At 54.0% G+C, this 27,643-nt stretch overlaps 2 protein-coding genes across 10 annotated transcripts in view; both read right to left on the minus strand.

The window, feature by feature from the left end:
• Positions 1 to 399: 399 nt before the first annotated feature.
• On the minus strand, positions 400 to 12,714 carry SHKBP1 (SH3KBP1 binding protein 1). 3 transcript variants are annotated; one of them, XM_027515785.1, is made up of 18 exons: positions 12,585 to 12,714; positions 12,300 to 12,353; positions 12,139 to 12,184; positions 11,965 to 12,038; positions 11,429 to 11,487; positions 11,125 to 11,205; positions 9,985 to 10,146; positions 9,815 to 9,905; positions 9,528 to 9,718; positions 8,570 to 8,685; positions 7,477 to 7,564; positions 7,232 to 7,348; positions 4,688 to 4,858; positions 3,398 to 3,553; positions 2,885 to 2,981; positions 1,648 to 1,826; positions 929 to 1,040; positions 400 to 826 (listed from the first exon to the last, which is right to left on the minus strand). In XM_027515785.1, exons 1-18 carry the CDS (start codon positions 12,668 to 12,670, stop codon positions 595 to 597), a joined length of 2,112 nt encoding a protein of 703 aa, XP_027371586.1. In that variant the 5' UTR covers positions 12,671 to 12,714; the 3' UTR covers positions 400 to 594. The 3 variants fall into 3 exon arrangements, with proteins under 3 accessions (XP_027371586.1, XP_027371585.1, XP_027371587.1); XM_027515784.1 differs by having other exon boundaries at positions 929 to 1,043; XM_027515786.1 differs by lacking the exon at positions 11,125 to 11,205 and having other exon boundaries at positions 929 to 1,043.
• Positions 12,715 to 13,091: 377 nt separating this feature from the next.
• The window catches only part of SPTBN4 (spectrin beta, non-erythrocytic 4), an 80,553-nt gene continuing 66,001 nt past the window's right edge, over positions 13,092 to 27,643 (minus strand). For 5 of the 7 annotated variants that reach the window (XM_027515789.1, XM_027515788.1, XM_027515792.1 and 2 more), the window contains 11 exons: positions 26,461 to 26,841; positions 24,940 to 25,184; positions 21,262 to 21,400; positions 21,083 to 21,167; positions 20,533 to 20,729; positions 19,334 to 19,959; positions 18,204 to 18,273; positions 17,260 to 17,552; positions 15,903 to 16,076; positions 15,698 to 15,740; positions 13,092 to 14,117 (listed from right to left, as the gene is read on the minus strand). In XM_027515789.1, coding sequence (XP_027371590.1) covers positions 13,959 to 14,117; positions 15,698 to 15,740; positions 15,903 to 16,076; positions 17,260 to 17,552; positions 18,204 to 18,273; positions 19,334 to 19,959; positions 20,533 to 20,729; positions 21,083 to 21,167; positions 21,262 to 21,400; positions 24,940 to 25,184; positions 26,461 to 26,841 — 2,412 coding nt within the window. In that variant the 3' untranslated portion in view covers positions 13,092 to 13,958. Of the gene's footprint in view, positions 14,118 to 15,692; positions 15,741 to 15,902; positions 16,077 to 17,259; positions 17,553 to 18,203; positions 18,274 to 19,333; positions 19,960 to 20,532; positions 20,730 to 21,082; positions 21,168 to 21,261; positions 21,401 to 22,130; positions 22,420 to 24,939; positions 25,185 to 26,460; positions 26,842 to 27,643 lie in introns of those variants that run through there. The other 2 variants (XM_027515790.1, XM_027515791.1) reach the window with 2 other exon arrangements.

The raw sequence follows: 27,643 nt of genomic DNA on the forward strand, positions 1-27,643 counted from the left end.
GAGACAGATGTCCCTGAATCTACAGCCAGGGACCTGATGGGGTACTGCATCTCTCTCACCCTTTCCCTGCTGCTGCTGTTGCTGCTGCTAAGTCGCTTCAGTCGTGTCCGACTCTGTGCGACCCCAAAGATGGCAGCCCACCAGGCTCCCCCGTCCTTGGGATTCTCCAGGCAAGAACACTGGAGTGGGTTGCCATTTCTTTCTCCAATACATCAAAGTGAAAAGTGAAAGTGAAGTCGCTCAGTCATGTCCAACTCTTAGCGACCCCATGGACTGCAGCCCACCAGGCTCCTCTGTCCATGGGATTCTCCAGGCAAGAGTACTGGAGTGGGCTGCCATTGCCCTCTCTGCACCCTTTCCCTAGGGGTCCCCAAACCCTCTAAGAATGTACCCAAAGCATTGGCAGTGAGAACTTTATTAAGGAAGGGTGACTTTGGCTCCAGACAAGGGAGATGGTGGCGGGGGGCGGGGTGGGGGGGGGTGTCTCGTAACAGTAGGAGGCCCTGGCCCTCAACCCAGGGCTCTGACAGAAAGCGAGGGAGGCACCTGAGTTCCCCAGGACCTGGATATCCCAAGGCACCATGGCAGCTGTGTTCAGAAGGAAGTTTCATTGAGCTTCGTCTTGGGGGGTACGAGGGGTGCTCCGAGACCCGAGGAGGGCCGGGGGGCTGGTGTTGGTGGCCGCCGGGGCTCCGGTCCGCTCCGCACCAGTTCCTGGCAGCGCTCCACAAAGCTGCCTCCCCCGCGGCGCCGGGCCTCGGCCTGTGGGGGGCTTGGGCTCCCCCGACGGCTGGACAGGGAGGTGTTGCTGAAGGCTGAGTGGAGACTGAGGAGGTGATGAGGGTCAATGAAGGGCGTCAGGATGGAGCTGGGTCCCCCTCCCATAAGGCCACCATGTTCTGCCCTCTCCCCCATTGGTCATGCCTACCTGGTGAGAGAGGTCCGAGGTGAAGGGCTGGGGAGAGAGCCCCTGGAGGAAGCCAGCGGGGCTAGGTCACACTGCTCCAGCTGTTCCATCAGCTCTTCCTCTGTCAGGCCCCCTGCTGGGGGGCAAGGAAGCAGGGTCAGGAGCAAGACAGGGGTCATAGGCCAAGGGACAGAGGTCATGTGCAAAGACTGAGGTCGGGATAGGAAAAAAGGTGCAGAGGTCAAGGAACAAGGGTCAGAAGCTAAGAGAGACAGGTTAGAAAGCAAGGGCAGGGGGGCTTCCCTGGTGGCTCGGTAATAAAAAATCCACCTGCCAACGCAGGAGACACAGGTTCGAACCGTGTTCTGGGAAGATCCCACATGCCACGGAGCAACTAAGCCCCTGCACCACAACTATTTAGCCTGTGCTCTAGAGCCCAAGAGGCTCAACAGCTGAAACCAGTAAACCCTGTGCTCTCCAACAAGAGAAGTCACTGCGATGAGAAGCCCGAGCACCGCAGCTGGAGAGCAGGCCCTGCTCATCGAAACTAGAGAAAGCCTGCTCGAAGCAACGAAGACCAAGCACAGCCGAAACTAACTAACTAAATAAAATTATATTTAAAAAGCAAGGGTAAGGAGGGGTTGAGGGTAAGGGGTCAGAAGGTCAGGGCTTGGGGAGGGCAGTCATGGCGAAGAAGGTTGTGGAGAGGGGTTCAGGGTGAGTCTGTGTGGTGGGAGTACCAGGGGCCTGGCCGAGGCCATCCATGGCGGTGGTCAGGTCCCACATGGCCAGGCTGCCGTTGGCCTGGCCGGTGAGCAGGTAGCGCCGGGGCCGGGAGCCAAGCCTCCGGGAGCCCTCACACTCCAGCACCGTGAAGGCGGTGGTGGGTGAGCCGTCCACGGAGCGCACGGAGCACACCCTGAGAGGGGAGGGCGCAGGGGTACCTTGGTCACGCCAGAGCCTGGCCTCCTCCCTCTTCTTGTCCTTTACCCTTCCCGGGCCTCAGTCCCCACCATTATGACTTCCCTTCCTGCCTCTCCAATGACCACCCAAGCTTCTCCATCACTCCCAGATCTTGGGTTCCAGCCCTGCGGGTCCAGTGCCCTCATGGATGTCCCCAGCCCCACACACCCATCATGGTACTTAAATGGGACTCTCCCCAGACCTGTTGCCCTCCCTGCTCCTGATCCAGGAGAATGGTGCTCCCTCACTTGCCAGCATTACCCACGGTGGGTCCACTCAGCCTTCTGCCTCTCTCCCTGGACCCCTTCCCCCATCCCCATCTGGCCCTGGTCAAGCCCTGCCCTCTCCGGCCAGCCATCTGTCCCAGCCTCCTCCCTGGGCTCTTGGCCTCCTCTCTTCCAACCTCCAATCCATCCCCCTGAGCACAGCCTTGGCTCCCAGAACACGCAGGACAGTCTTGTTTCTTCCATACTACTGGCAAGGCTCCGCCCCGCTACAGCCTCAACGCTTACCTCCAGTTCTGTGCTCCAGCCCCCAGAGACTGCAAGCACGTCTCTGGTTACCCTCTTTGGCCATTCCAGCCTTGGCACATGCTGCCCATTCAGCCAGGCACAGCTATCCCCTCCCTCCTTTCTTCTCTTTGCTCCTATTTATCCTCAAGGTCTTTGTTCAGAGGCTCCTCTTCAAGAGACCCCTGTTCTCAGGCTGACGCAAGCACTGCCTCTGGGTTCTCATGGTTTCCCATCCTTCCCCCATCCCAGCCCTCACTGCCCCCAGCCCCCATCCAGGCCACAACTACACAGGTACCTGGGGTTGTTCCAGCTTCACTCTCATTCACACCTGTCACACCTTTGATACCCTCAGGCCCTACACCTAGGGCCAGGCTTGCGCTCCTTCCCAGCCTCAGCTCCTGCTGTGCCCCGTTGGCTGAGATGCCCTTCTGACCTCTGTGACCCAGCTGACATCCTGCCTTCTGCTCTGACCACCCTCCCTGTTTGATGGGATGGTCCTCACCGCTGGCCAGTGGAGGAAAGACGCACGAACAGCTGGCTGGCACTTGGTACCACCTTCTGAATGAACACTTGCTGGTCATCTCGCTCACCGTAGGGGCCTGGGCCAGGTAGAGGGGGGCTGTCAGGGCCAGCTGGGGTCTCTGGGACCTCCAGACCCTAAGACTCTGCCCCTTTCCCCACAGTTGAATCTCCCAACCCAGGACTAGGTCTCCATCCCCAGGATGCTGGAGCTGGGCAAGGTCAGAGAGGGTCGAGGGTCAGCAATAGTCAGTGGAATTCAGGCACATCCAGGGGAGTATCCTGGATCGGCAGGGATCGGTGGGGGTAACAGAATCCAAGCGGGGCAGCTGGGAGTAATTGGCGGTCAGGAGGGGTCAGGTGGTGGTCAGTGGAGGTCAACTCCATCATTTGGGTGGGTCAAGAGGGGCCTTCAGGGGTGAGGAAAGGGATCAGTGGAGGCAGGTGGAGGTCATGCAGGGTCTGTGGGGGTGGGGGCCCAGGGGCTAGGAGGCACCAATGTCATTGCCAGCACTGCAGCCACCATGCCCGTCGGCCGACTCCAATGCCAGGATCTTGAACGAAGCCAGAGGAGTGGAGCCAGGCTGGGTGGAAATCATGCCGCGGAAGCGAGTCACGGACCATGTCCGCACGTGGTTGCTGTCGGCACAAACTGGGGAGCCAGAAGGCAGCAGCAGGTCAGGCCTGGCGGGGGAATGGCCACTGCCTGAGCTTCTTGAGCCCCGAGATGACCTCCTTTCCAAGGTGTCAGGATCCCGGCCCCCTCTGAATTCTTCCCTTTCTTCATCCTCTCTTCCCCAGAATTCTAAAGTTACCAACCCTGTTGGCTCTGCCTCCAAGTCATTCCAGAGGCTGATCTTGCCTTTCCCTGCCCACTGACCCCAACCCCCCCACCACGGTCCTGTCTGCCTCATCTTCTGCCTGGACCATCACAACAGCCTCCACCCTGGCCTTCCTGCCCCCTAGTCTGTCCCCATGTTCAGTCAGAGGGACCCTGTGAGCACTTGCATCAGGCCACAGCCCTCCTCTGCTGGGAGCCCTCCTGCGGTGCCATCTCACTCAGGCTTAAGGACCAAGTCTTCTCCGGGGTTACAAGGTCCCCCGACCTACCCCATCAGCCCCCACCCTCTTCCTCCCCCACTCTACTCTGGGCTTCCTTCGGTATGTCAGTTGTCCTCCCGTTTGACAGCCTTCGCAGTGCCTGTTCCCTTTGCCGGGAATGCTTGTCCCCATTGATCTGCGCTGCTCATTGCTGTTCAAAGTGCCTTCATCAGGAACCACGTACTCTCATGACCCTGGTGCTCTCTAGTCTCTCACACAGCCTTGTTTTTATTCACGGCCCCCATCATTGTCAGATAGTGATTTAGATTTGTATTGATTTATCATCTGCTGCCCCAACTAGGGGGCTTCCCTGGTGGCTTAGAGGGTAAAGCATCTGCCTGCAACGCGGGAGACCTGGGTTCAATCCCTGGGTCAGGAAGATCCCCTGGAGAAGGAAATGGCAACCCACTCCAGTACTCTTGCCTGTCAGCTCCAAGGGTAGGGACTTGGCCTGTCTTGCTTATCACAGTATCCCGTGCGGGAAAATGGTGAAATTGATGAATTCTCCCCTCTCCTGGCAATTCACTCTGCCCCAGACTGCTCCCCTTCACGGAATTCTCTGGAGGCCACTCCCCACACCATGCCCCTCCCCAGTGGAGACCCTCATCCGCCTGGCCTTACGGTCCCAGCGGAGCCATCCCTCTTGCAGGGAGAAAGATGCCCGGGGCAGCTGGATGAGACTCACCCGAGATGAGGTGCTTCTCCGAGAGCATGATCTTGGTGACAGGGCTGCGGTGCACGGTGAAGGTCTGGAAGAGCTGAGGCCCCGAGCCCACTGTCTCGGGGTGCTGCACGATGACCCGCACACCCCCTGAGCTGGTCCCGTAGGCGATCTCAATCCAGTTTCCACTGTCGCCTGGTGAGGAGCCAGGGAGGAAGAAAGGGACGGGGTCACAGACAGACAGAAACTGGGGCAGAGAGAAAGAGTCAGCAAGGAACAGACACGGAGTCAGAAAGTAAAGAGGAGGGGAGAGAACAAGGAGGCAAGACATGGGAAACGGAAGAGAGAGGGACGGAGCAGACAAAGAGAACCAGAGACAGAAATGAAGACACAGAGACAGAGCTAAGAGGAGTGGGGGGAGAGAGAGAGAAACAGAGAAAGACGTAGAAACAGGGAGGGTTATAGAGACAGAGGCTGACAGAGAGAAAGACGGAATTTGAGGAAAACAGAGAAACATGGAAAGGGACATACAGACAGATAGCAGTGAGAATCCCCTGGCATAATTCAGTGGTTAGGACTCAGCACTTTCACTACCGTGGCCAGGGTTCCATCCCTGGTCAGGGAACTAAGATCCTACAAGCTGCACAGTGGGGAAAAACGGAAAAAGAAAAAAACGACAGCAAGACAAGAAAATGCAACCCTGTGTGCCTGAGGGACTCCTCCCCCATTGCCAACTTTCCACAGGGGAAAAGGTATGTTGTAATGTTACAGACTTAATGGGCCATCTTAAAGAATGTGGGTAAAAGGTGGTTTTAATATTTTGTGCAAGAGTTAAAAGCAATGAATTCAGGTGATGCGTAGCAACATGGACGGACATTTAATTTAAGGCAGGATAAGTGAAGTGAAAATCGCTCAGTCGTGTCCGACTCTTTGCGACCCCATGGACTATACAGTCCATGGAAATCTCCAGGCCAGAATACTGGAGTGGGTAGCCTTTCCCTTCTCTAGGGGATCTTCCCAATCCAGGGATTGAACCCAGGTCTCCCACATTGCAGGCAGATTCTTTACCAGCTGAGCCACAAGGGAAGCTTAGGCAGGATGGATCAAAGTAAAATATATAAACTGAGATATATACTCAATACTGTTTATGCAAATTCAAAAACATGTCCATAATACGTGCTTTTTAAGGGCACATACAAATGAAAAGCTAAATGTTAAACACGCATGACAGAACAGTGGCATGTGGTGAGGAGAAAAGGAGTAAGTCAATGAAATAAGAAAAGGGCCCTTGGGAACTCCCTGGCAGTCCAGTGGTTGGGGCTCCGCATGCTCACTGCCAAGGACCTGGGTTTGATCCCTGGCAGGGAATTAAGATCCCACAAATTGTGAGGCATGGCCAAAAATAAGTAAATAAAGTTTAAAAAGAAAGAAAGAAAGGGGATTTATGTGATGGCTGTGAAGTTAAATGTATTATTAGTTTACTACTGCTAGAAAAAATGTACTACTGTGACCTCTACCTCACACCACACACCAAAGTTAATCTGAAATGGAACAGGGACCTATGCGTAAAAGCGAAATATGCAAAGCTTCTAGAAGAAAATATAGGAAATAAGTCTTTGCAATCTGCAGGTAGGCAAAGACATCTTAAGCTCCAGAAAGCACTAACCATAAAATAAAATTAATCATTATGCAAAGTGAAAAAGCCAGACACAAAAAGCCACATGCTGTATGATTTCCTTTACACGAAACATCTAGAACAGGCAGATCCACAGAGACAGAAAGCGGGTTAGAGGTGCCCAGGGGCAGTCAGCAGGGAGGACAGGTGTGACTGCCGACGAGCGTGGGGTTTCTCTTTCGGTGCTGAGAACGTGCTGGAGTTAGATAGTGGTGATGGTGGCACAGCTTTGTGAATCTGCTAAAAAAATCACTGAATTGTGGACTTTATGGGGTAGAGATTGTATCTCAATAAAAAGAAATAAAAAATCAATCTATTTCTCTGCATTTGCGATCAAGAAAACAAAACACAAAGACTGCTCCAAGTGAGAGAACTCAGCTTCACCCCGTGTAAGACACACATCCTCTTTGTGTTTGTTTATTTAGGATATTTTTTTTTTGAGGGGGGGAGTACAGTTTGGCCACAACCTGAGGCTAATGGAATTTTAGTTCCCTGACCAGGACTTGAACCCAGACCCTCCGCAGTGAGGGCATGGAGTCCTAACGGCTGGACGGCTAGGGAGTTCTCGAGTCACACATCCTCTTTGTTTTAGTAGCGCGCAAGCATCACGCCCCGATCACAGAGATGGGAAAGAAACACCAAGAAGAACTACAAGAGGCCAGCTTTGCCGTTGGCGGAGAAGCCTGCCATGGCTAGCACCTAGCACAGTGCTTACATGTAAGTGGTGCTCAGTAACTGTGGAATGACTGAATGGGTTGAATCTATCTCCTTCTCAATATATCTCACTGGCCCATGCTACGCAAGTGTCAAGTGGTAGGGAGACTGCTGTGGGCTGGGGCTGGGGCTGGGGCTGGCTGCTCGTGGCAGAGGGGCAAGGCTGAGCCATAGCTTACTGGTCTTGGGGGTGAGGTAGACGCTCAGGGCTGTGACCCCGTCCTCTGCCGGGTCCCGGTAGAGCTCGCTGACCAGAAGGTCGTTGTCCTTCATGCGTAGGGGGAATTTCTGCACATCTGGCGGCGGCGGGGGTGGGGGGGACACGGAGGATAAGTGGGTCGGCTCAAGGTAGCCCAGCCTTTCCCCTCCTCTCCCACCTCCGAGGGGAGGCTCTTGGATAGCTGGGGTGCTGGCCACTGCTCACCCACATAGTAGATGGAGCCGTTGTTGCAGCCCAGGAGCAGGAAGGAGCCTGCAGCGTCGTAACTGGTGATGGGTTGCACCTCCTGGACCTGGGGGCAGGGAAGGCTGTGGCCAGGGTGACCCTCCCTGCGGCGCCCCTCCCGGCAGGCCTTCGCCTCTCCGCTCCAGCACCACCCACCAGGCAGGGCTTCTAGGCTCCCTCCTCCCCAGCCTTGCCTGGTCCGGGTCTGCACCCTTGACGTCTGTCTCTGAACGACTCTTGCTGGCGCTATTTCTTAGTCTCTCCTTGACTTTGTACTTCTGACATCCCAACTTTCTTTTTTTTTTTTTTTGGTCAGGCTGTGCAGCTTGCAGGATCGTAGTTCCCCAACCAGGGATTGAACTTGGACCACAGCACTGAAAGCACAGTCCTAACCTCTGGACCGCCAGGGAATTCCCCGACATTTCTTTTTTGTTTGGTTGTTTTCTTTTATTTATTATCCCTGAGATTTCTTTATTCATCTCCATCTACCTCCCTGTGGTGCCTTCATCTACCACAATCATTTAGTCTAGGTCTCTCTCCATCCACCCTCTTTCTCGCTCTCTCTCTTGCCTCTGACTTCCTGTTTCTATTTATTTCTCTCCATTTCTGTTTCTTTCTCTCTCCTTTCTTTGCTTGTCCATCTCTCTCACCCAAACTTACACTTTAGAAAACAACGCTGTAGGTGTATATATATGTTGTACACACACACACACACACACACATATTTTACATGATGGACAGAGCCTGGGGTGAGTGCAAAGAGAATGACAGACGTTTGCACATATGTCTTGGTTTCAGCCTCCTACACCATCTCCCCTTACCTGCTTGGCCGCCCCAGTGCCTGGAGATCCCTCTCTTCCTTTCCAAAGCCACCCATCCTTCATGTCAGCTCAGCAGCCCCAGATCCTCATTAGGCCTTTATCATACCCCACCTCACCCTGACACTGCATCTGGCCCACTACCAGATTCTTTGGTTCTTTCCCGGTCAGGTGGGCCAGAAAGCAACGCCTCCTTGGGTCTGGCTGGTCTGGACACCTGGGAAGGAGGCAGCCAGGCTGGCCAGCTCCCTGACCTGCCAGTGCTTGGTGACAGCGTTCCACACGCCGATACGCCCTGTGTGGCTTGTGGCGATGAGCTGGTTCCCAACGAAGAACAAGGCTTCCACAGGCACCCCCAGGTGGAAGACTCCTGCAGAGGGTGAGAAGGGCTTGGCCAGGACCCCCTCTCACAGCGGGATAAGTGGGGTGGCAGGGAGAACTCCGAGGGCCAGAGGATTCAATTCAGTCATAGAGTCTTTACAGACTAGAGGATTCCAGCAGGAATTACAGAGGATTATGATGGGCTGGATTCTTGCTGGGGTGTGGGACTCTAACGGGGTGTGGAATTCAGCTGAGATTTTCAACAAAGGCAAAAAACCCTATGGGTGGCAGGGTATTCTCACGAGGATTAAGATTGGTCAGGGAACAGATTAGTCTAAGGAGTCAGATTTCTTCTAATGGGAACAGATTCTAACAGGTTTGGGGATTCTACTGGCATGGAGAATTCGACCAAAGCAAAGAGATCTAACAGGGCCGTGAATTTTGACATAGGAGAGAACTGTATGTGGGTGGATTTTTCCACCAGACCAAAGAATGCTAATGGGATACAGAATTTCAAAGGGTTGGCACATTGTAACAACACGAAGTCTTATAGGTATGAGAATTGTGTAGGGTGGCTGTTTTAACAAGCCACAGGTTGGAGCAGAATTATAAAGGGTGAAAGGGTTCTAGAAAAAGCCTGGGGCCATAACTATCTCAGAAAGAAAGTGAAAGTGTTGGTCGTTCAGTTGTGCCCAACTCTTTGGGACCCCATGGATTGCAGCCCACCAGGCTCCTCTGTTCATGAAATTCTCCAGGCAAGAATACTGGAATGGGTTGCCCTTCCCTTCTCTGGGGGATCTTCCTGACCCAAGGATCGAATCTGGGTCTCCTGCATTGCAGGCAGATTCTTTACCGCTGAGCCACCAGGGAAGCCCAAGCTCCCTCTCTTACCTATCTCAGAGCCACCGCCTTCTGGCTGCAGAGCCCACAGCAGGATCTCGCTGCCTGTGGCTACTGCCACCATCTTGTCATGCTCTCCCAAGGCCCCACCAAGCACCCGGGCTGTGAGTGCCAGGCGCTCAATGGGCCAGTCCAGGCGGGGACTGGAGAATACCAGCTGCCAGCCGGAGGCTTCCTTCAGCCTGGAGGATTGGGGGACATCATCAACCTTCACCCTAAGCATCCCCTACCCGCATCAACGGGGCTCAAGGCCACCTCCCACTACCCTCTCTGAGCACCTATAGCAGACAAGAAACTGGGTATAGGCCACGGCGATCCAGTTGTGGTGTCCGCACACCAGGCGCACCATCCCCGGCTCCTCGGGTAGCCCTTAGGGGGAAAGGCAGGGATCAGGGCAGGGTCACAGGGCCCATTGGCTACCCCGATCTCCCATGAGACAGAAATGTACCTGATGGGGAGGGAGGGGATTTCTCATCCAGCATTCGGCCCAGCAGCCCTGCATTGCCCAGGTTGGGGGGCATCGTGTTGCTCCGTCGGACAGGGGCTGGGCGACCCCCTGCTTGCTGGGGCCCCACCAGGCTGTGCCGGTTCCGCCGCTTCACCGGGAACACTATGGCAGAAAGAAGGGGCAGAGCAACAATAGTTGTAATAACTGTAAAAACTGTCACAGAGCAAACACTTGAAATGTGCCAGATACTGATTTTCCCACACAGGTAGCATCGTCTCCTAGAGAAAAGATTTTTGGTGGTGCAGGGACATGGCATTAAGTGACACTGAATCACATTGAGCTGCTCCCTTATCAGTTCCTTTGAGCCCATCACAAAGAATCAGTTTGGGGCTGCGATGATAATGAAACCCCTTCAATATATGTTAATCTTTCTTTTTAAGAAATGGAAGCCTGTTCCCTTGGCAGGCAACAGCATCTACCCAGAGTTTAATTACACTGTTATGTTTAAGGGTTATTTCATGTCCACTTATTTATGGCATAAATGGCAGTGATATAAAGCTTCTATTTATAATGATAATAAAAAAATACAGAATCAAACTAAGCTAAGAGAACAGTAGGTCTTCATATTTGGCAAACTTCATGAAGGTGACAGGTACTGACTGAAGTTAGGGAAATAAACTCATAAATTGAACTCCCCAACGCTGTTCCTTCTACCAATCAGCAAAGCATAGTAGACTACAGTTTCCAATAACCACTGGGGCATATTTTCCATGACCAGTGGGCTGGCTGCTCCCTGGGGATTACAGTCAATAACTCTCCTTTAATATTTCTCCCCTCCATGCAAAGGACAACAGTTCTCCCTAAGACTCTCTACAAGGAAATCAAAACTGGACTACAACTTCCATCAGGCTCCAAGGCAAGCTGGAGCCTCAAGGGGACTAGATTGGCCCATTGCCTCATTGGAAATGCAGTTTCCTACTTCCTTCCCAAGCATTAGTCAAAGCATCTGATGTAGAACTACAACTCCCATAGTGTCTCAGGGATCACAGCTGAGGCAAGCAAGGGCTGCAGCCTTATGGGAAATGTAGTCTTTAATCCCCCACCCTCCATTCCCACCCTGTATTCCTTAATAGTTCCCACCTGGTGGAGGCAGGTAACCAGTAAAGAGGACGTTTCCACAAGAAGATCGATCCAACTCTTCAAGAAGCTGTAGACGACGAACTGAGGCAGAAGGACTCACAGGCTGGGACTTGGAGAAGGCTGAGGTAACCTTTCCCCCTCCCCCATCTCCTCCACAGAATACCACCACTCCCCTGAGACTCAGGACCACCGAATCCAGTGTTCTCAGCTCTAACCCCACCTTCTTTCAGAAGTGAGGAGAAAGAGGGAGTATCATTAGAGGGCTGGTTTTCTATGAGGATGCTAAGGGGGTGGGCCCACTTACCCAGAGGAGTCAGCCCATAGAACTGGGCTTCATGGAGGAGACTGGAACCGTGGACACCCCTGGGTAGTAGAATTGACTAGGTGTCAGGGTCTGGGGAGTGGGAGTGGGCAGAGAATTCTGAGGACCAAGTTTTTGAAACTGCACAGAGAATCTCAAGAGATAGCAAATGTGGATGGTATCAAGATTCTAAAGAAGAAATTATCTGGGTGGTGAAAGTGTGTGTGTGTGTGTGTGTGTGTGTGTGTGTGTGTGTGTGTTGGGGAGGGATATTCTAAAGAACTTAAGTGAACATTCTGAGGGGAAGAAGAGACTTCTAAACTGCACAGAGAATCTCAAGAGATAGCAAATGTGGATGGTATCAAGATTCTAAAGAAGAAATTATCTGGGTGGTGAAAGTGTGTGTGTGTGTGTGTGTGTGTGTGTGTGTGTGTGTTGGGGAGGGATATTCTAAAGAACTTAAGTGAACATTCTGAGGGAAGAAGAGACTTCTCAAGGGGTAAAGACGTGGGGGACTCCCCATTATCTTCCATGCCCACCTAGGGTCCAACTCTTTGGTGCGCAGGAAGTTGAGGATGGGAGCGAAGACGGTGGGGTCCCTGTCGATGAAGATCTGCGGGGAAGGGAGACAGAGAATAGATGGGGCAAAGAGCGGGGCTGAGTGGGGCTCCTGTCCCTCCTCCTACCAGCCGCCCCGTTTCAGCTCTACTCACGGCTCCGGTCTCATCTTTCAGTGTCGAGATGCGTCCGCTTAGAAGACTGCAGGGAGGGGACGCAGAGCAGGTGTCACGGGCCGGAGTGTGTGTGAGGGGAGATGAGATCTCCCCATACCCAACCCTCCCGTCCCCCACGCTAAACTCGCTTCCCCAATCACCTGGAGAAGAAGGAGTCTGGGATCCAGGTGAGAGTCTGGCGAGAGGTACTGAATCTGTGCGGGGACGGGGAGCGGACGCGAGATGACGGAGGATGAAGAACGCGGCCCCCAGTCTCAGCACCGGGTGAGTTTCTCTCCCTCCCCCAGCATCCATCCAGGCTCCCGCGCCTCCAGCAGGGGGCGGAGCAATCCTTGATGGACAGAATTCCCCCCGCGGGAGAGGCGGGTACTCCCAGCCGGGTCCCCGGCCCCGAGAGTAATGACTCAAGAAACTCTTACACTCACCTCTTGCCTCCCACATTCAGATGAATCACCTCTCCGGGAGGCCCCCGACCTGGGACCCCGTCGACTGCAGGGGCCGCGGCCGCCATGGCCCCCGGGCTAGCCGGCCGGCCTGCACCCGCTTCCGGGTGTGTATCCCGCCCCCGCCCCCACCGCGTGCTCATTGGGCTTCAGACTCCCAGAGCAGCTGGCGATTGGGCAAAACGCTCGCCCATCGCGGTTCACTTCTCCGCCTCCTTAAAGGGTCCCGCCTTTCCTGTCCTGGACGGGGCGGACCGAGCGGCTCCTTTGGGGAAGTTTAGTTACCACGGGTAGCAGACCGTTCCTCATCCCTCTGGGATTCCCAGTTTAGGAGTGGCATCTAGGTGCTTAATCGGGAACACGAGTTTAGACCTCGAAACTAGTCCACACCAAGAGGGACATCTAAATGTCCTCCGTAAGACAGTTTCTCCCTGTCGCTCCACCTAATCCTCCTGGGCGCAGCCCATGAAACGCGAAGAAACCAGCATAGACCGTCAAAGCCAAAAGATTTATTATAGGTACATAGAGTGTGCGCCTGCCACACCTCTCCTCACCCCTGGACCCCGGCGGCTTCTCCAGGTGGCCATGGGGGCTGCCCACAACCCAGTTCCCCCGCTCCCCAGGAAGGTGCTCCAGCCAGAAGCATGCAGGGGGGAGGGCTTCCCCTCGCCCCTCCCCTCACGATGTCGTATTTACAACTGGAGGGGGGAGGAGAGAGGAAGACAGTTTTGAGCTTTGACGCCCCTCCCATTAAAAGCCTTCGCGGATGCGGGGCGGGGGAGGAGGAGGTCGACGTTTTGCAAAAATAAACTAAGGAATTACCGCATGGCTCTGAGACAGCGGAGTGCGGAGGCTAGGGGCCCGTTTCACGCCTCCTTCCCAGACAGAGATCAAGGCAGCATTGGAAGTGAGGTAAAGGCGGGGAGGGGGCGTCCCCTCCCCACCCCCTAGCACCCTGGATGGTCCAGGGGACCTCACCAGCGCCCCCATGCCCGTCCCTAGGGCGGAGGGGGGGACGGGAATTATCGCCCCTACCATCCCAGCTTCGTGGGGCAGGGGGCTTGGCTCAGCTGGGCCCTTACCCGCCCCCGGCGCCCCCAAGCTCAGTTATTGCATAAAAATAATAGAGCCCCAGCACCTGGGGTGGGGGTGGCGAGCGGGAAGGGGCCGAGATATGGCTACAGGGGCAGCAATCCCCCCACCACTTCTTGGGGTGCAGGAGAAGTCCCCTCCTTTCCAGTGCCAGTCATGGCGCATCCTCGGTGTTGGTGGGACTAGGGGCTCCCTTCCGCCCCTGCGGAAGAGAAAGTGTCTTTGTGCCCACGGTGCAGGGAGGAGAGTCGAGAAGGTGGGAAGTCACTTCCGGCGCCCGCTGGCCCTGCGCTCCCCTGCCTCCCGCTTGGGGTTGCCCTCGTCTGTGGACGATGTGGTGGGTTGTGTCTGGCCCCAGCGGGCGATCTCGGCGTGTTCCCCAACCGAGGCGGCCACAGCCTCCAGCCAGCCGTTCATCTCCTCCTGGAGGGAGAAATAGGGCACGTAGTCTATATTTGGAAGAGAGGAGACTGAGTAATAGATGAGTCTGGAATCTGACTGCCCACTCTGAACCTCAGCTTCCTCATCTATTAAACGGGGTAATAATAAAAATGACAACAAGGATGATGATGATGTAAACAGTTACTTAGTACTTATTTTGTGCCTAGCTCTTCCTTAGTGGCTCAGACACTCTGCAAAGAATCCCTCTGCAATGCAGGAGACCTGGGTTCGATCCCTTGGGTTGGGAAGATCCCCTGGAGAAGGGAATGGCAACCCACTCCAATATTCTTGCCTGGAGAATTTCATGGACAGAACAGCCTGGCAGGGGACAGTCAGTCCATGGGGTCACAAAAGAGTCGGATACGACTGAGTGACTAACACACACACAGTGTTCTAAGCATGTCTGTGGATCAACTCACTTAATCCAATGCAACTGGATTATATCTAACTCCCACTATAAACAAGAAACAATAATATCAGCAGACACTGTATTTTCCCAGCTCAGTAAGTATTCTACTTGTATCAACTTATTTAATTCTCATAATAACCCTATGATGGAAAACTATTTTTACTTCCATTTTAAAGATAAGTAAAAGAGAATAAAGGCCTACTTCATAGCCTCTTGGGAAGATGAATGGGTAGCAAGTGTTACTATTTTCAACATCTCTTCAAACCACCTCTGTGCCTGCTCCTCCTCCCTTTACCTTTCCCCTTAGCCCCAGTCCCAAGATCCACTCACATTCCTTTCTCTCACCTACCTCCTCGACCCCTCCCCACAGGCCTGTCCTGGTCCGGCCTTGTGCTCTCCCACCTAGGTCCCTGCCTTGGCCACTTCCTGTGCTTCACTCCTCCATTCTTGCCCTCTCCAATCTACCCTGCAGACTGGTAGCCAAAGGATCTTTCTTATGCATCACTGTAACCTTCCCTTGCTCAAAACTCTGCCACGGCTTCCTCATGCCCTTAGAATTGTTTTTTTGTTTGTTGTTCTGTTTTTGCAGCTTGTGGGATCTTAGCTCCCCGACCAGGGATTGAACCCCAGCCCTCAGCAGTGAAAGCAGAGTTCTAACCACTTGACTGCCAGGGAAGTCCCTCCCTAGTGTATTTAGAATAAATGCCAGCCTCCTCTGAATGACCCACAGTGTCCTTAGAGATCCAGCCTCAGGGAACCTTTCTAAGAAATTTCTTCCTTGAACTGTCCTTTAGCACAGTTAACCCTTTGCAATTCTGTACCTCTGTTTCCTTGCACTTGCAGTTTTTTGTTTTTTTTTTTTAATCTTTTAAAGCTAATGCCCTCCTAACTTTTCAGTCTCATCTCAGAAGCCAAGACAAGGAAGTTGGACTTTATCCTGGGGCCTCCAGGCAGCCCTTCTGATCCTCTATCTCCCACAGTTTGGCTAGGAACTTCTCAACTCTCGTTGCCATGGGCTTGCCCATTCAGCCCAGGTAACTCTGCCTTGCACTTTCCCTTTTCACAGCCCCATCACTCAGGGCCAGGAGCCAGCCAGCCAGCCAGCCAGGTGGTTCCTGAGGTCGGAATAGGGAGAGAAAGGAACGGATCTCACCTCATCTTTAGCCTGGAGCAAAAACTCACTGCCGTCCTGGGTCCTGTGGGAGAGGACACAAGACTTGGGGGCTCCAGGACCAGGGGCCCAGCCCACCCATCCACCCATCTACCCATCTACCGACTGTCCTCCAGGGGAGCACGGTATTGTTGGGAGGGGGAAGCTGGGTCTGGGAACCTCCCACCCGCCCATTGAGGGGGCTCACTGGAGCTTGAAGACATGCTTCTTTTTCTTGTAGTCACTAGCCACCTCGCTGGTGGCCTTGTGCAGGCTGAGCAGCGGCTCCCCGCCGTGTGTGCCCCCGGATGCCGGACCCTTGGCGTCCTTGTAGAAACCCAGCTCCCCCTTGCTGAGCACGCAGTACAGGCTCACCCATGACCTGGGGCGATGAGATGGGGCTCAAGGCAGAGTCGAAGCACTCTGCTTGGGTATTCTTCATTGATACCCTCCGGGGATCGAATATGCCTGAGCCTTCCTCCCTCTGGGCCTTTGCCCTAGTTGGGCCACACGCCGGGAGTACTCTTCCTTAGGAGTACTCTTCCTTACTGCAGTTGTGGAGCTGAGAGGAGTGTCTCAGTCTCTGGGAACCAAGCCTTTGCCCAGACTGGCCCCTGCTGGAACTGCTCTTCCTTATCCCCTCCCACACTGAAATTCCTGAAGGCAACACTTAAGCTGTCTCCTCCACAAGCCTTTGCTTGGGCATGTTCCTTGTTACTCCTCCACCCCTGCTCACCCTCATCCCCAGAAGGGCTGATCTACTGGCATAGGTCTGAAAAGAGGAATTCTTCTCTCTCCATTCAACCAAAGCCTCAACCGAAGAGGAAGTCTCCCACAAGCAAAATACTCCCAAGGGGCCCCTTGGTCTCAGTACAAGGAGGAAAGGCTAACTCCAAACCCCACAGACAAAACCTCAATCTGTTCCGCCCAACTCATTCTGCTTGTTCAACTCTTCCCTTTTGGGCTCCACCTCTCCCTAGATTCTGACTCCCAGTTGGACAAAAATGGGTTGGACAATCCCGAGCTGGACTCCCAAGAGTAGACACATCACTGTCAGGCCCCCCATCCGGAAGGAAACCTATATGAGGTGCCCCCCACTCCTCAGTTTCGGATCAGTCTTTTATCAGACCCTTTCGCAATCTGAATCTGAAATAAATGCACCCACCCTAATCATTGGCTGAAGGACCTCTCCAGGCTCCACCTCACAGATCTTGAGAACCCTCTAGACTAGACCCCACATATAATTTGCTGTTAGCTCTAGTTTACTCCTGGGTTGGTTGATCTGAGACTTGAGTAGCAATAACGCTTTTTTCAGGTCTCGTCCATCTAAGCTCCGCCGGCTTACCCTCCGCCGGCTCACCCTTTGGACACGCTAACCTTAAGCCCCGCTTCTCCGGTTCATTGCTTGACTGTTTGAAGTTAAGGCCCCCCCTTCTCAGGCCCCGCCTACCCCACCACGGGTTGGGCGCCCAGAGTTTGGCCCCACCCCCTCTCCAGGTCCACCTATTCATTCATTGGATACTGAGCTTGGAACCCGCCTTCCAAAACCCCGCCCACACGCTCACCGGTTGGACGACTTGCGGTTAGCGTCGAGCTCGCGCTTGCGCAGCAGGAAGCCCTCGTGCTGCACTGTATGAGTGGGCGGTGGTGGAGGCGCGGGGGCGGAGCCGCCCTGGGCCGGGGCGGAGCGCGAGCGCCGGCTTCCCCCGCCCTCACCACCCTCTCGGGGCCGCGGCCGCCGTCTCGGCTTGGGCCGGTCCCGAGCCCGCGGCCGGTCCGGCCGAGGTGTCCGCTCGGGCGGCTCAAGCCCGTTGGGCAGGCGGCCGGGGGGAAGTTCGCGAGGCTGAGGCAGCGAAGGCTGTGTGAAGGGAGGGGGAAGAGGGGTGCTGTCCATAGTGGGGCGTGGGGGGCCATCTGTCTGGGGGAACTCACGGGCCTGGGGGGGGGGGGTCCCATCTGTCTGCAGAGCTATCTGTCTTGGAGGCGAGTCTGGGGGGATCTCAGGGTTGGAGTCCCAGTGCTTAAGGGCTCCCCAGATCTTACGTTTGGAATCCCTCTAGATCTTGGGGGTAAGGGGTCTGGTCCTATGGAGGTGGGGATACGGGCAGGTGGGTGTCCCATCTATCTGTAGGAGGAGGAATCTGGGGCTTTCTGTTTGTGTATAGTTGTCAGTAAGGACTATTGAGACCCCTGCTGTGCTTAGAGGAAAGGGTCTAGGACAAATGTGGGAAGTCCGGAGTGTGTGTGTGTGTGTGTGTGTGTGTATGTGTGTGTGTGTGTGTGTGTGTGTGTGTGTGTGTGTAGGGTGGTAGGAATCTCTTAGGTCGGTGGCCTCATCTTTCTAAGGGAGAAAATTTCAGATTGTAGTAGGTGTCTCAGGGCCGCTGTCCATCCCAAGAGTCTGCACAGTTCAGATAGGGGGCAGGGCTAGGCTCCTGTGTTTCTGGAATCCTAATTCCTGCTCTGAGAGGGGCCCCCATACCCCTACCCATGCCGAGGCTCAACTTACCCCAACAGGGAGCCCTGGGCCTGCCTCTTTCTCCTGCAGTTGCTCCACAATGTCAGCCAGGGTGGCCTTCCTAGGGGCAGGGGTGCAGAAAGATTCACTGGGACTAGGATGCCTTCTCCCAGAGACCAGCCTGGGTGGCCGGAGGAGCCTCCACATCTTAGCCTGAGAGACCAGGTCCCCGTCTACTTCCGCAGCTGCCTGTCTCGGCTGTCTGCCTTACACACCACAGGTGCTCAGCACTGTGTCTGTGAAGTGGACGATGGAACCTCTCTGCCCTCTTGAGTTTTAAGCAACACAAAGACCAAAATGCAAATCGGTGCCTTCAAGGCTTTGAACACACCGTTGCCTTTTCCACCCATCCCCTAAGCTTTCAGGCTCCCTGGATTTGCCCCCTCCCAGCCCCTGATCACCCTGCATCATACTCTCCAGTGACAAGGCTGTTTCTTCCCCTGGACTGTGAGCCACGTGAGAACAGGGCTGAAGCTGACTGGGTCATTGCTCTCCCTGGCACATACCACGCAGAGTGGGCGCTCGGCCAGTGTTCGTGAAATACAAAATTTAAAAGGGGTCTGGAAATCACTGTCACTGAAACGTCTTTGACCAAAGGCCTCTTTCTGGGGACACGGCTGATTGAAGTGATCCACATGACACATTCTCATTAATTCTGGATTCTGAAAGGTCTGGGTTCCAGTCCTGTTTCACCCAAACTGAGTGACTTGCCCTCTCTGAGCCTCAGTTGCTCCATCCATAAAATGTGTGATTACAGCTCCCAGTTTATAAGGTGGAGATGGTGATGAAGGATCTTACCTTCAATCAGAGAGGTGATGGTTCCACTGTTAGCCCAGTGGAGAAACTGAGATGCAGAGAGGATGAAATCCTTGCTCAGGGTCACCCAGGGGATTTGATGCAGGGGTCAGGAACAACCTGACCTGAAGGGAGCCACTGCCACTGTGGGTTATTGAGCGCGACTCCTACCCTCTTTCAGCTTCTTTCAGTTTACATCCTGTACAATGGGTACCACGAATGTATCTAGGGAGCTATGCCATTCTGAGCCTGGAAACCCTCGCCTCTGGGCCTGCGTGACTCCAGGAGCTCTCCCTGTCCCCCTTCCTTCACTCCCTAGGGCTCACCCCTTGGCCAGGTCTCCTCTGATGGGCATCTCCTGTTCGCTGGACTCCTGCCGCTCCAACCGCCGCTCCCGCCGCTCCCGCCGCCTCTCCATCTGCTCGTAGCGGCCCAGGGTAAGGCTGTGTGCCACCTCGTGCTCCGTTGACTCCTGCCGCTCTGGCCGCCGCCTCCGCGCAGCCTCCTCGGATTGATCGGCTGATTCCTGCCGCTCGGGCCGCCTCCTCCTGGGCAGCTCCTCCGCGCGATCAGCTGACTCCTGCCGCTCGGGCCGCGGCCGGACCTGCTCCGCTGCGACTACCGCAGGGGCCCCGGGGGTCTCAGCGGCGTCCTCTGGTGCCGCCGGCTGGGCCGTAGGCTCCACCCTCCCCGGGACCTCGGGCAGCCGGTCGATGCGCGGCTGGAGGCGCTCCGGCTTGAGCTCCTGCCGCACGTACCCCACCCGGGTCCGCACCTCAGCCGAGAGCGTGTCTGAGGCCCGGCGGGCCAGCGGCTCCAAGCCCCTCTCAGAGCCCCCTGGCCGCAGCAGGGGCGCGGCCTTGGCCGCCAGTTCCGTAGGGTCTCCAAAGAACTTGCGCCCCAGGAGGGGGGTGGGCGGCTGCTTGCTCTGTTCTGCCTTGAGTTTCTCAATCTGGGGACAGAGGGGCCAGGCTCCAGTGGAGGGGCAGGGTGGAGGTGGGGGCTGGGAAGGTGGCTCTGGGTCGTCTGCCTCACTGCCCAGTTTATTGGTTCTTATCAGTGAAAAAGCAGGGTTGGCCAGAAGCTTAATTCCTATTTTCTCCAGCAAACACCTAGCGCTCATTTAATAACCGGTTAAATCATCACTTTCTGTAGGTGCCTTTCTGCTCCCACCCATTGCCTCCTTCCTTCAGGATCTTGAGACTTTTTATTACAATGATCTCGTCATTCTTCAAGTATCAGGTCAGACTCCTCCCAGGCCAGGACAAGTGCTTCTGGGCTCTCATGTTCCCCTGTGCTTCCCCCATCCTAGCCCTGGACTGTCACTGATGACAGGTGACAGTCTGTCCCCTCTCCCTTCAAAGCTCGCTTCGCCCCCAGGACTGGAAACACAGTGATGGTCTGTCTCGGGCCTCATTCAACACAGCGTGGAGGCTGTGTATTGGCCCGTGTGTTTGTCTCATATAGAGAGATGGATGTGGGGCTGTGGGGGGTGGGTCCTGGGGCAGGAAATGGGGGTGCTGACCGTGGTCAGGCGCCGCAGAGAGCTGAACCTTTCTTCCCAGGCTGCGGCCGCTTTGCGGAAGGCCTCGTGCCGCCGGATAAGCTGTTCCACTTCATCCACACTGCTGCCCAGCTCCCGGCTCTGCAAAAGCGGCTCCTGGGCTGTCAGCCAGGCATCGGCCACCACTGCCTCTTGGGCAAACTGGTGCACTTCCAGCACTGAGGAGAGACATTCAGGGGAAGGGTGCTGGGGGCACCCGGGGGCCCTACCTGGGGGCTGTTTTCTCTGGCCTTCCACGCCCCCTCTGGCTTCCTCCATCCCAGCCCTGGCCACTTTGGGCTTTGCAGGAAGGTGAAGGGCTGGGCTATTTCTGAGGACACCAGCTTCTCCCCTAGGTGTTGGGAGTCAGTGCCAGGGCAGCCCCCTTGTCCGCTTGCCCAGGCTTTCGTGTTTGCTGCTGGGGATCCGTGGGATATGCAAGCATGACCCTGTCACCCTCTGGGCATTTCTTGACATGCTGGGGCGTGATGTCCTGTGCCCTTGAGCCCCGTGTGTCTGGGCCCACACTCACTCTGCTGCAGCCACTCCCAGTGGCGGTCCCACTTATCCGACACTTCCTCCTTCCTGGTCCCCAGCTTGTCCAGCTGTGCCTGGATCTGGGAGTGGCAGGTGGTTGGGAGAGGCATCAGGGCTGGCCCCCCACCCCAATAGGCACAGAGGACAAAGGGGAACCCCCGGCCCCCCTCCCACCTCGTCAGCCATGGCACTCTTGTTGAGCAGCAGAGAGCGCCCCAGCTCCTGGCAGGCTGTCAGCTCTGGCATCCGTGCCTCCAGTTCAGTCTTCAGGCCCTGGTGGTAGTTCATGAGCACCTCCACCGATGACACGTCCCTACAGTGGGTGGCAGGTAGGGATCTGAGCCACGGGCCACCTCCCTCAACCCACCCCACATACACTTCTTGTGATGAGCCCAGATCCCTCAGGCTGGTGCTCCCCCATCCACCTCCCACAACCAAGTTTTGAGGGGCCAACCTTCTTCACTGATTAAATGATTCCGACTTCTCCCAGAGTGCTAAAATGTCCCACTTTGGTGATTCTGAGAATTTCAAGATCCAATTCTTCTAATCCTCTAAAGCTACACTTCTGAAGCTTCCACTAACCTGTGATTCTAAGTCTGTGCTGTCCCAGAGGGTAACCACTAGACATGTGGCAGTCAAGCACTTGAAATGTGGCTACTCTGATTTGAGATGTGTTCAAGGGTCAAGCAGACACCATACTTTGAAGATTTAGTATAAAAAAAGAAGGAAAAATATCTCAATTTTAATATTCACTTCATGCTGAAGTAATCATTTTTGGAGTACCCTTGGTTAGGTAAAGGGCTTCCCAGGTGGCGCTAGTGGTAAAGAATCTGCCTGTTGATGCAGGAAACTTAAGAAACACGGGCGATCCCTGGGTTGGGAAGATCCCCTGGAGGAGGGCATGGCAACCCACTCCAGTATTCTTGCCTGGAGAATCCCACAGACAGAGGAGGCTGGCATAGGATCGCAAGGAGTCGGACATGACTGAAGCAACTTAGCACACACGCACACACAAATGGGTTAAATAAAATGAATTACTAAAATGAATTTTCACTTGCTTCTTTTTACTTTTTCTAATGTGGTTACAAGAAAGTCTTAAATTATATATGTGGCTCACATTTGTGGCCTGTGTTGTATAATTATTGGACAGCGCCATTCTAAACTGTTATATGGCCAAAACAAATTCCAAATTTCTGAAGGTTCCATCAGTCAACAAGTATAGCCCAATAAGACTTAATATGTCCAGGGACTTTCCTGGCAGCCCAGTGGTTAAGATTCCACACTCTCACTGCTGAGGAACTGTGTTCAATCCCTGGTCAGGGAACTAGGATCCTAGAAGCCAAGCAGTGTGACCAAAAAAAAAAAAAAAGATTTAATGTTGAATATGTTCAAATTTATTTCTGATCATCCACATTGTAACAATTCCTACCTAAGACTTAGTATGCCTAGAACAGTCTCCCTGATTCTCCCCTGTCTCCCGAACGTACCCTCCCCGAAATTCTCCACCTCAATAAATTCACCCATCGTTCATCTGTAACTCCTCTTTTTTCCCTCAGCTCTGGAACCTAATCCATCAGTCAAGACTGGACATTTATAACTTTAAAACATACTCTGTGAAATCCGCTTCCCTGATGGTCCAGTGGTGAAGAATCCGCCTGCCAATGCAGGGGACACAGGTTCGATCCTCAGTCCAGGAAGATCTCACATGCCTTGGGGCAAATAAGCCTGTGTGCCACAACTACTGAGCCAGAGTTCCAGAGCTCACGAGCTGCAGCTACTAAACCATGGGCCTAGAGCCCGTGCTCTGCAACGAGAGAAGCCACTGCAGTGAGAAGCCTGCACACCGCAGCTAGAAGGTAGCCCCCGCTCGCCACAACTAGAGAAAACCTGCAGGAACGAAGGCCCAGTGCAGCCATAAATAAATTTAAAAAAATCTTTAACAAATGTTTAAAAATGTACTCTGTGAAATGATAGGAAATCTGGTATCTGTTTTAAAATAACTCAGCTTAGGGTGGAGGGGGCGGAGGGGAGTACATAGATGAAGACTGGCCGGGTATTCACTGTGCACGCGTGGGTTCTCTCTGTCACTGCTACTTCAGTGGAGAGTTGAAATTTCTCATAATAAAAAGATTTTTTAAATCATTTTTTCTTAAAATTAATCACTTCTTCCCATTTCTTCAGCCGCCACCCTGGGTCAAGCCAACGTCACCTTGTGCCCTGGATGATGGCAGGAGCCTCCTGAGCAGCCTGCCTGCTTCTACCCTGGCTCTCCACACTCTCTCATTTTCCACAAGCACCTGGATTTATCTTTCTCAAATATACATCATATCACATCACCCCCTCCTCCTGCTCCAAACTCTCCGGTGGCCCCCATTTCACTCCAAAAAAGGGAAACTCCTCACCACGCCCAGCACTCAGTCATGTTGGACTCTTTAGGCCCCATGGACTGCAGCCTTCCAGGCTCCTCTGCCCATGGAATTTTCCAGGCCAGAATACTGGAATGGGGTGCCATCTCCTACTGCAGGGATCTGCCTGACTCAGGGATCCAGCCCATGTCTCCTGCATCTCTTGCATTGGCAAGTGGATTCTTTAACACTACCGCCATATGGGAAGCCCTCACCATGCTATTGTCCCTCTAACCTCATTTCCTACCACTTTCCACTCTCCCACTCACTCACTCTGTCCAGCCACAATGATCATCTAGCTTTTCTGCAAACATATCTAACCACAACTTACCTCAGGGCCTTTGCACTTGCTGATCCTTTCACCTGGAAGACCCTTCCCCCAAAACTTTACCCAACTCACCATCACTGCACTCAGGTCCCCTTACTTTGCTTTATGTTTCTTTTATTACTATCTGGAATAATATTAAGTGTTTGTTTATTGACTTATCTGTTGCCTGATTCCTCCCTCAGAATGTCAGCTGCACCAGTCAGGGGCTTGACCTTACACGCATACAGTGCATGCGTGCGTGTGTGCTAAGTTGCTTCTCTCGTGTCTGACTCTGCAACCCTATGGACTGTAGCCCACCTGGCTCCTCTGTCCATGGGATTCTCCAGGCAAGAATACTGGAGTGGGTTGCCATGCCCTCCTCCAGGGGATCTTCCTAGCCCAGGGATCAAACCTACATCTCTTACGTCTCCAGAGTTGGCAGGCGGGTTCTTTTACCACTAGCACCACCTCGGAAGCCCTCTGGCATACGGTAGGCATCAATAAATATTTTCTGAGTAAATGAATGCAGACTCAAGTGCTCACAGTCACAGAGACAATGCTATGTATCCACTACTCTCCACGTCCTTGTTTTCCTGGACACACTGCTGGACTACATTTCCCAGAGTCCCTAGCAGACAGGTTTGGACCACTGAGCCAAAGGGATGCGAGTGCAGGTTTAGTCTCTAAAACCTCCGGTTGTATCCTCAGCTCTCTTTTCCTCATCTGTAGCTGGATGTAGAAGGCCCAGCAACTCATGTCAGGGTTAATGACAGAAGAACACTGGTTCCCAACCACTGAGGGAGAGGCTTCTGCTGCACACTCACATCAAGCCATGATGTGAGCAGTCAGTGCCTACTAGGTCAAGCCCCATATACACCTCCCCATCCCTATCCTGGCTTTAATCCATCCCATGCTGTGACACCCCTACAGAGGCAAAGGATGCCCTGTGCTCTGAGCTCGATGCCAGGTGTGACAAGGGGTCTGCACACATGAGGAGCCTGTAGAACAATGCATGGCAGGCAGTGGAGCCACGCAGGTATTGGCTATGGTGATTTTTTTTTTTATGGGAAGGGGACTGTGGAGGGGCTGAGAGTGGCTGCCCGGAGGCAGGGAGGAAACCCGAGGTGGGAAGAGGGGCACCTGGGCTTGTCAGCTGCCCCAATCTGGCCAGCGATGCCATCCATCCAGGAGAGCAGGTCTCGGGCCTGGTTGTGGAATCGCAGGGCGTCGGCCGTGGAGCTCACGTGCAGGCGGGCGTCCTCGCAGGCTGCCAGCAGCTCCTTCCAGCCTTGCAGCACCTCCTGCTCCCGGCTGGCGATGGCCTCCGCGTGCTCGCCCGCGTACACCGTCCGCAGCTGGGCTGCCCCCTCCTGCAGCTGCCGTACCTGAGGGCAACATGGGGTTGAGCACCAGCCCTCCATGGGGATCCAGGCTCCACCGTCTCCCCCACCCCCCATCTGTGGACTGGGTGCAGAGCCTGAAGAAGTAAGGAGCCTACACCCTTGAGATTCCAGTGGGATCCATTCCTAGCCACTGCCTGCTTTCTTTTTGACCTTCGCACTCTGACTTCTTTTCGACCCACTACCGTATTTCTCTCATGTCTGCTGCCTAATGTTTCTGTGACTGACCTGCATTCTGACTTCTTTTGCACCTACCGTCAGGTTTCTTTCAGCCCACTGTCTGATTTCTAGTCTGAGAGCTCTATTTCTACTGGGGCTGCCACCTCGCTTTTTCAGGCCCACCTCTGTCTTGTTTCAGACCCATGCGATTTCTTTCAGGAAACCCTTCCTCACCCTGACATCTGTTAGACGTGCTGTCCAGTTGTTTCAAGCCGCTCCCTATCACCCAATTTCCTTCAGAATCGCTATTCAGTTACTAGCAGGTCTCCCATCCAAGTCCCACTGGCTCTGCTGTGTGAGTTAGAGTCACTGCTCACTCTCCATGGTTTCAGCCACTTGTCTTCTTTCAGAGGACCATCATATTTGTGTCAGATTCAATCTCTCTGCTTGACTTCTCATGGTCTTTCACATCATATATATAAAATAATTGTCCAATTTCTACCTTCCACTAGACCTACAACCCTATTTCCTTCAGTTCTGTGGCTTGCTTCCTGTGAGGCACACAGCTTCATTTTCATCTGGTTTCTCAGATCTACCTCTTAATTCCTATTAAACCCACCCCCTGATTCCTTTTAGCCCTGACTTCCATTCATGAGATCCAACCCCATCAAATTTCTCCAGGGAAAATCATGTGATTTCTATCAGAGACCTGCGGTCTAATCTCTATTTGCTTTGCAGCCAAATTTCTCTCAACTTCCTTGCAATTCTTTTTAGACTCTCCATAGGGCTTTGGGTAAGATTCACTTGGCAGTTTTCAAGGGAACCCCTGCCCAACCTCCACTGGAAACACTCTGATTTCTATCAGGCATTCTATACTCCCTTTTTCCCCTGTCATTGTTTGATTCTGCACACCATGCAATCAGTCCATTTTCTACCTGCCCCATCATATAACTTCTCCCTGTTCTGTGGTCCGTTTTCTGTCTATTCCACTGTCTAATTTCAATGTGGTCTGCGGCCTGATTTTTGCCAGCACTGCTGCCCCTGTCCTTTGGCCATGCTGCCAGGCCCTCCCACCAGCCCCTCCTGGCCACCAGCCCCCAACCTGGGACACAAGGAGCTGCAGGTCATGTTCAAAGGCGCGCAGGGTCCGCTGCATGGAGCTGGCACTGGGTCTCGGCTCTGGCGGGGTGGTCAGGCGAGGCAGTCGCCTCCGCTTCTCCTCAATCTGTCCTTGGAGTTCTCGGGCATCACTGAAGAACTTATGCAGCTCCCGAGAGGCAGCCAGCAGTTGGGCCCTCGTGCCCATAAGCTCCAGCAGCTCAGCCCAGGCCTCATTCAGCCCGTCCTTCCACTCGGCCATGGTGGCCGCCGCCGTGTGGCCACACTCGATCAGCTCATCCACCATCTGGTTCACGGCCGCCAGCCGCTCCCGCCCTGCCGTGCCAGTCTCGCTGGCGAATTCTGAGAATTTCTCCTGTAGCACCTGCCACCAGGGAGTGGGGGGGTGGTGGTGTGCCATCATGGGCAAAGTGCCGTAGACACGAGCCCCCTCCAACCCACCATCTTGTGGCAGAATAACAACACTAATGGTGACCATCAGAACAAAATATAACATCCCACACTTACTGAGAACTCACTCTATAGCAATAATAGTAACAGTAATAATAACAATAATAATAAAATAAGGTAGCTCAGATGGTAAAGAATCTGCCTACAATGCAGGAGATCCAGGTTCAATCCCTGGGTCAGAGACTCCTTAGAGAAGGAGATGGCAATCCACTCCAGTATTCTTGCCTGGGAAATCCCATGGACGGAGGAGCCTGGCAGGCTACAGTCTATGGGGTCGTAAAAAGTCAGACCTGACTGAGCAAGTAACAAGACCCCAAGAATAGTAACTAACACTGTGTTAGGCTCTGTGGGTGTTCAGTACTGCCCTAAGTGCTTTTTTGGGGTCCCCAACCTCTGGAATCTAACGCCTAATGATCTGAGGTGGATCTGATGCAATAAAAATAAAGTACACGATAAATGTAATGCACTTGAAACATCCTGGGGCTTCCCTGGTGGCTCAGACGGTAAAGCGTCTACCTGCAATGCGGGAGACCCGGGTTCGATCCCTGGGTCGGGAAGATCCCCTGGAGAAGGCAATGGCAATCCACTCTAGCACTCTTGCCTGGAAAATCCCATGGACGGAGGAGCCTGATAGGCTACAGTCCATGGGGTCGCAAAGAGTCGGACACGACTGAGCGACTTCACTTTGAAACATCCTGAAAACATGCCCTCGTCCA

Source organism: Bos indicus x Bos taurus, chromosome 18, assembly GCF_003369695.1.
Source record: "Bos indicus x Bos taurus breed Angus x Brahman F1 hybrid chromosome 18, Bos_hybrid_MaternalHap_v2.0, whole genome shotgun sequence".
NCBI lineage: Eukaryota > Metazoa > Chordata > Mammalia > Artiodactyla > Bovidae > Bos > Bos indicus x Bos taurus.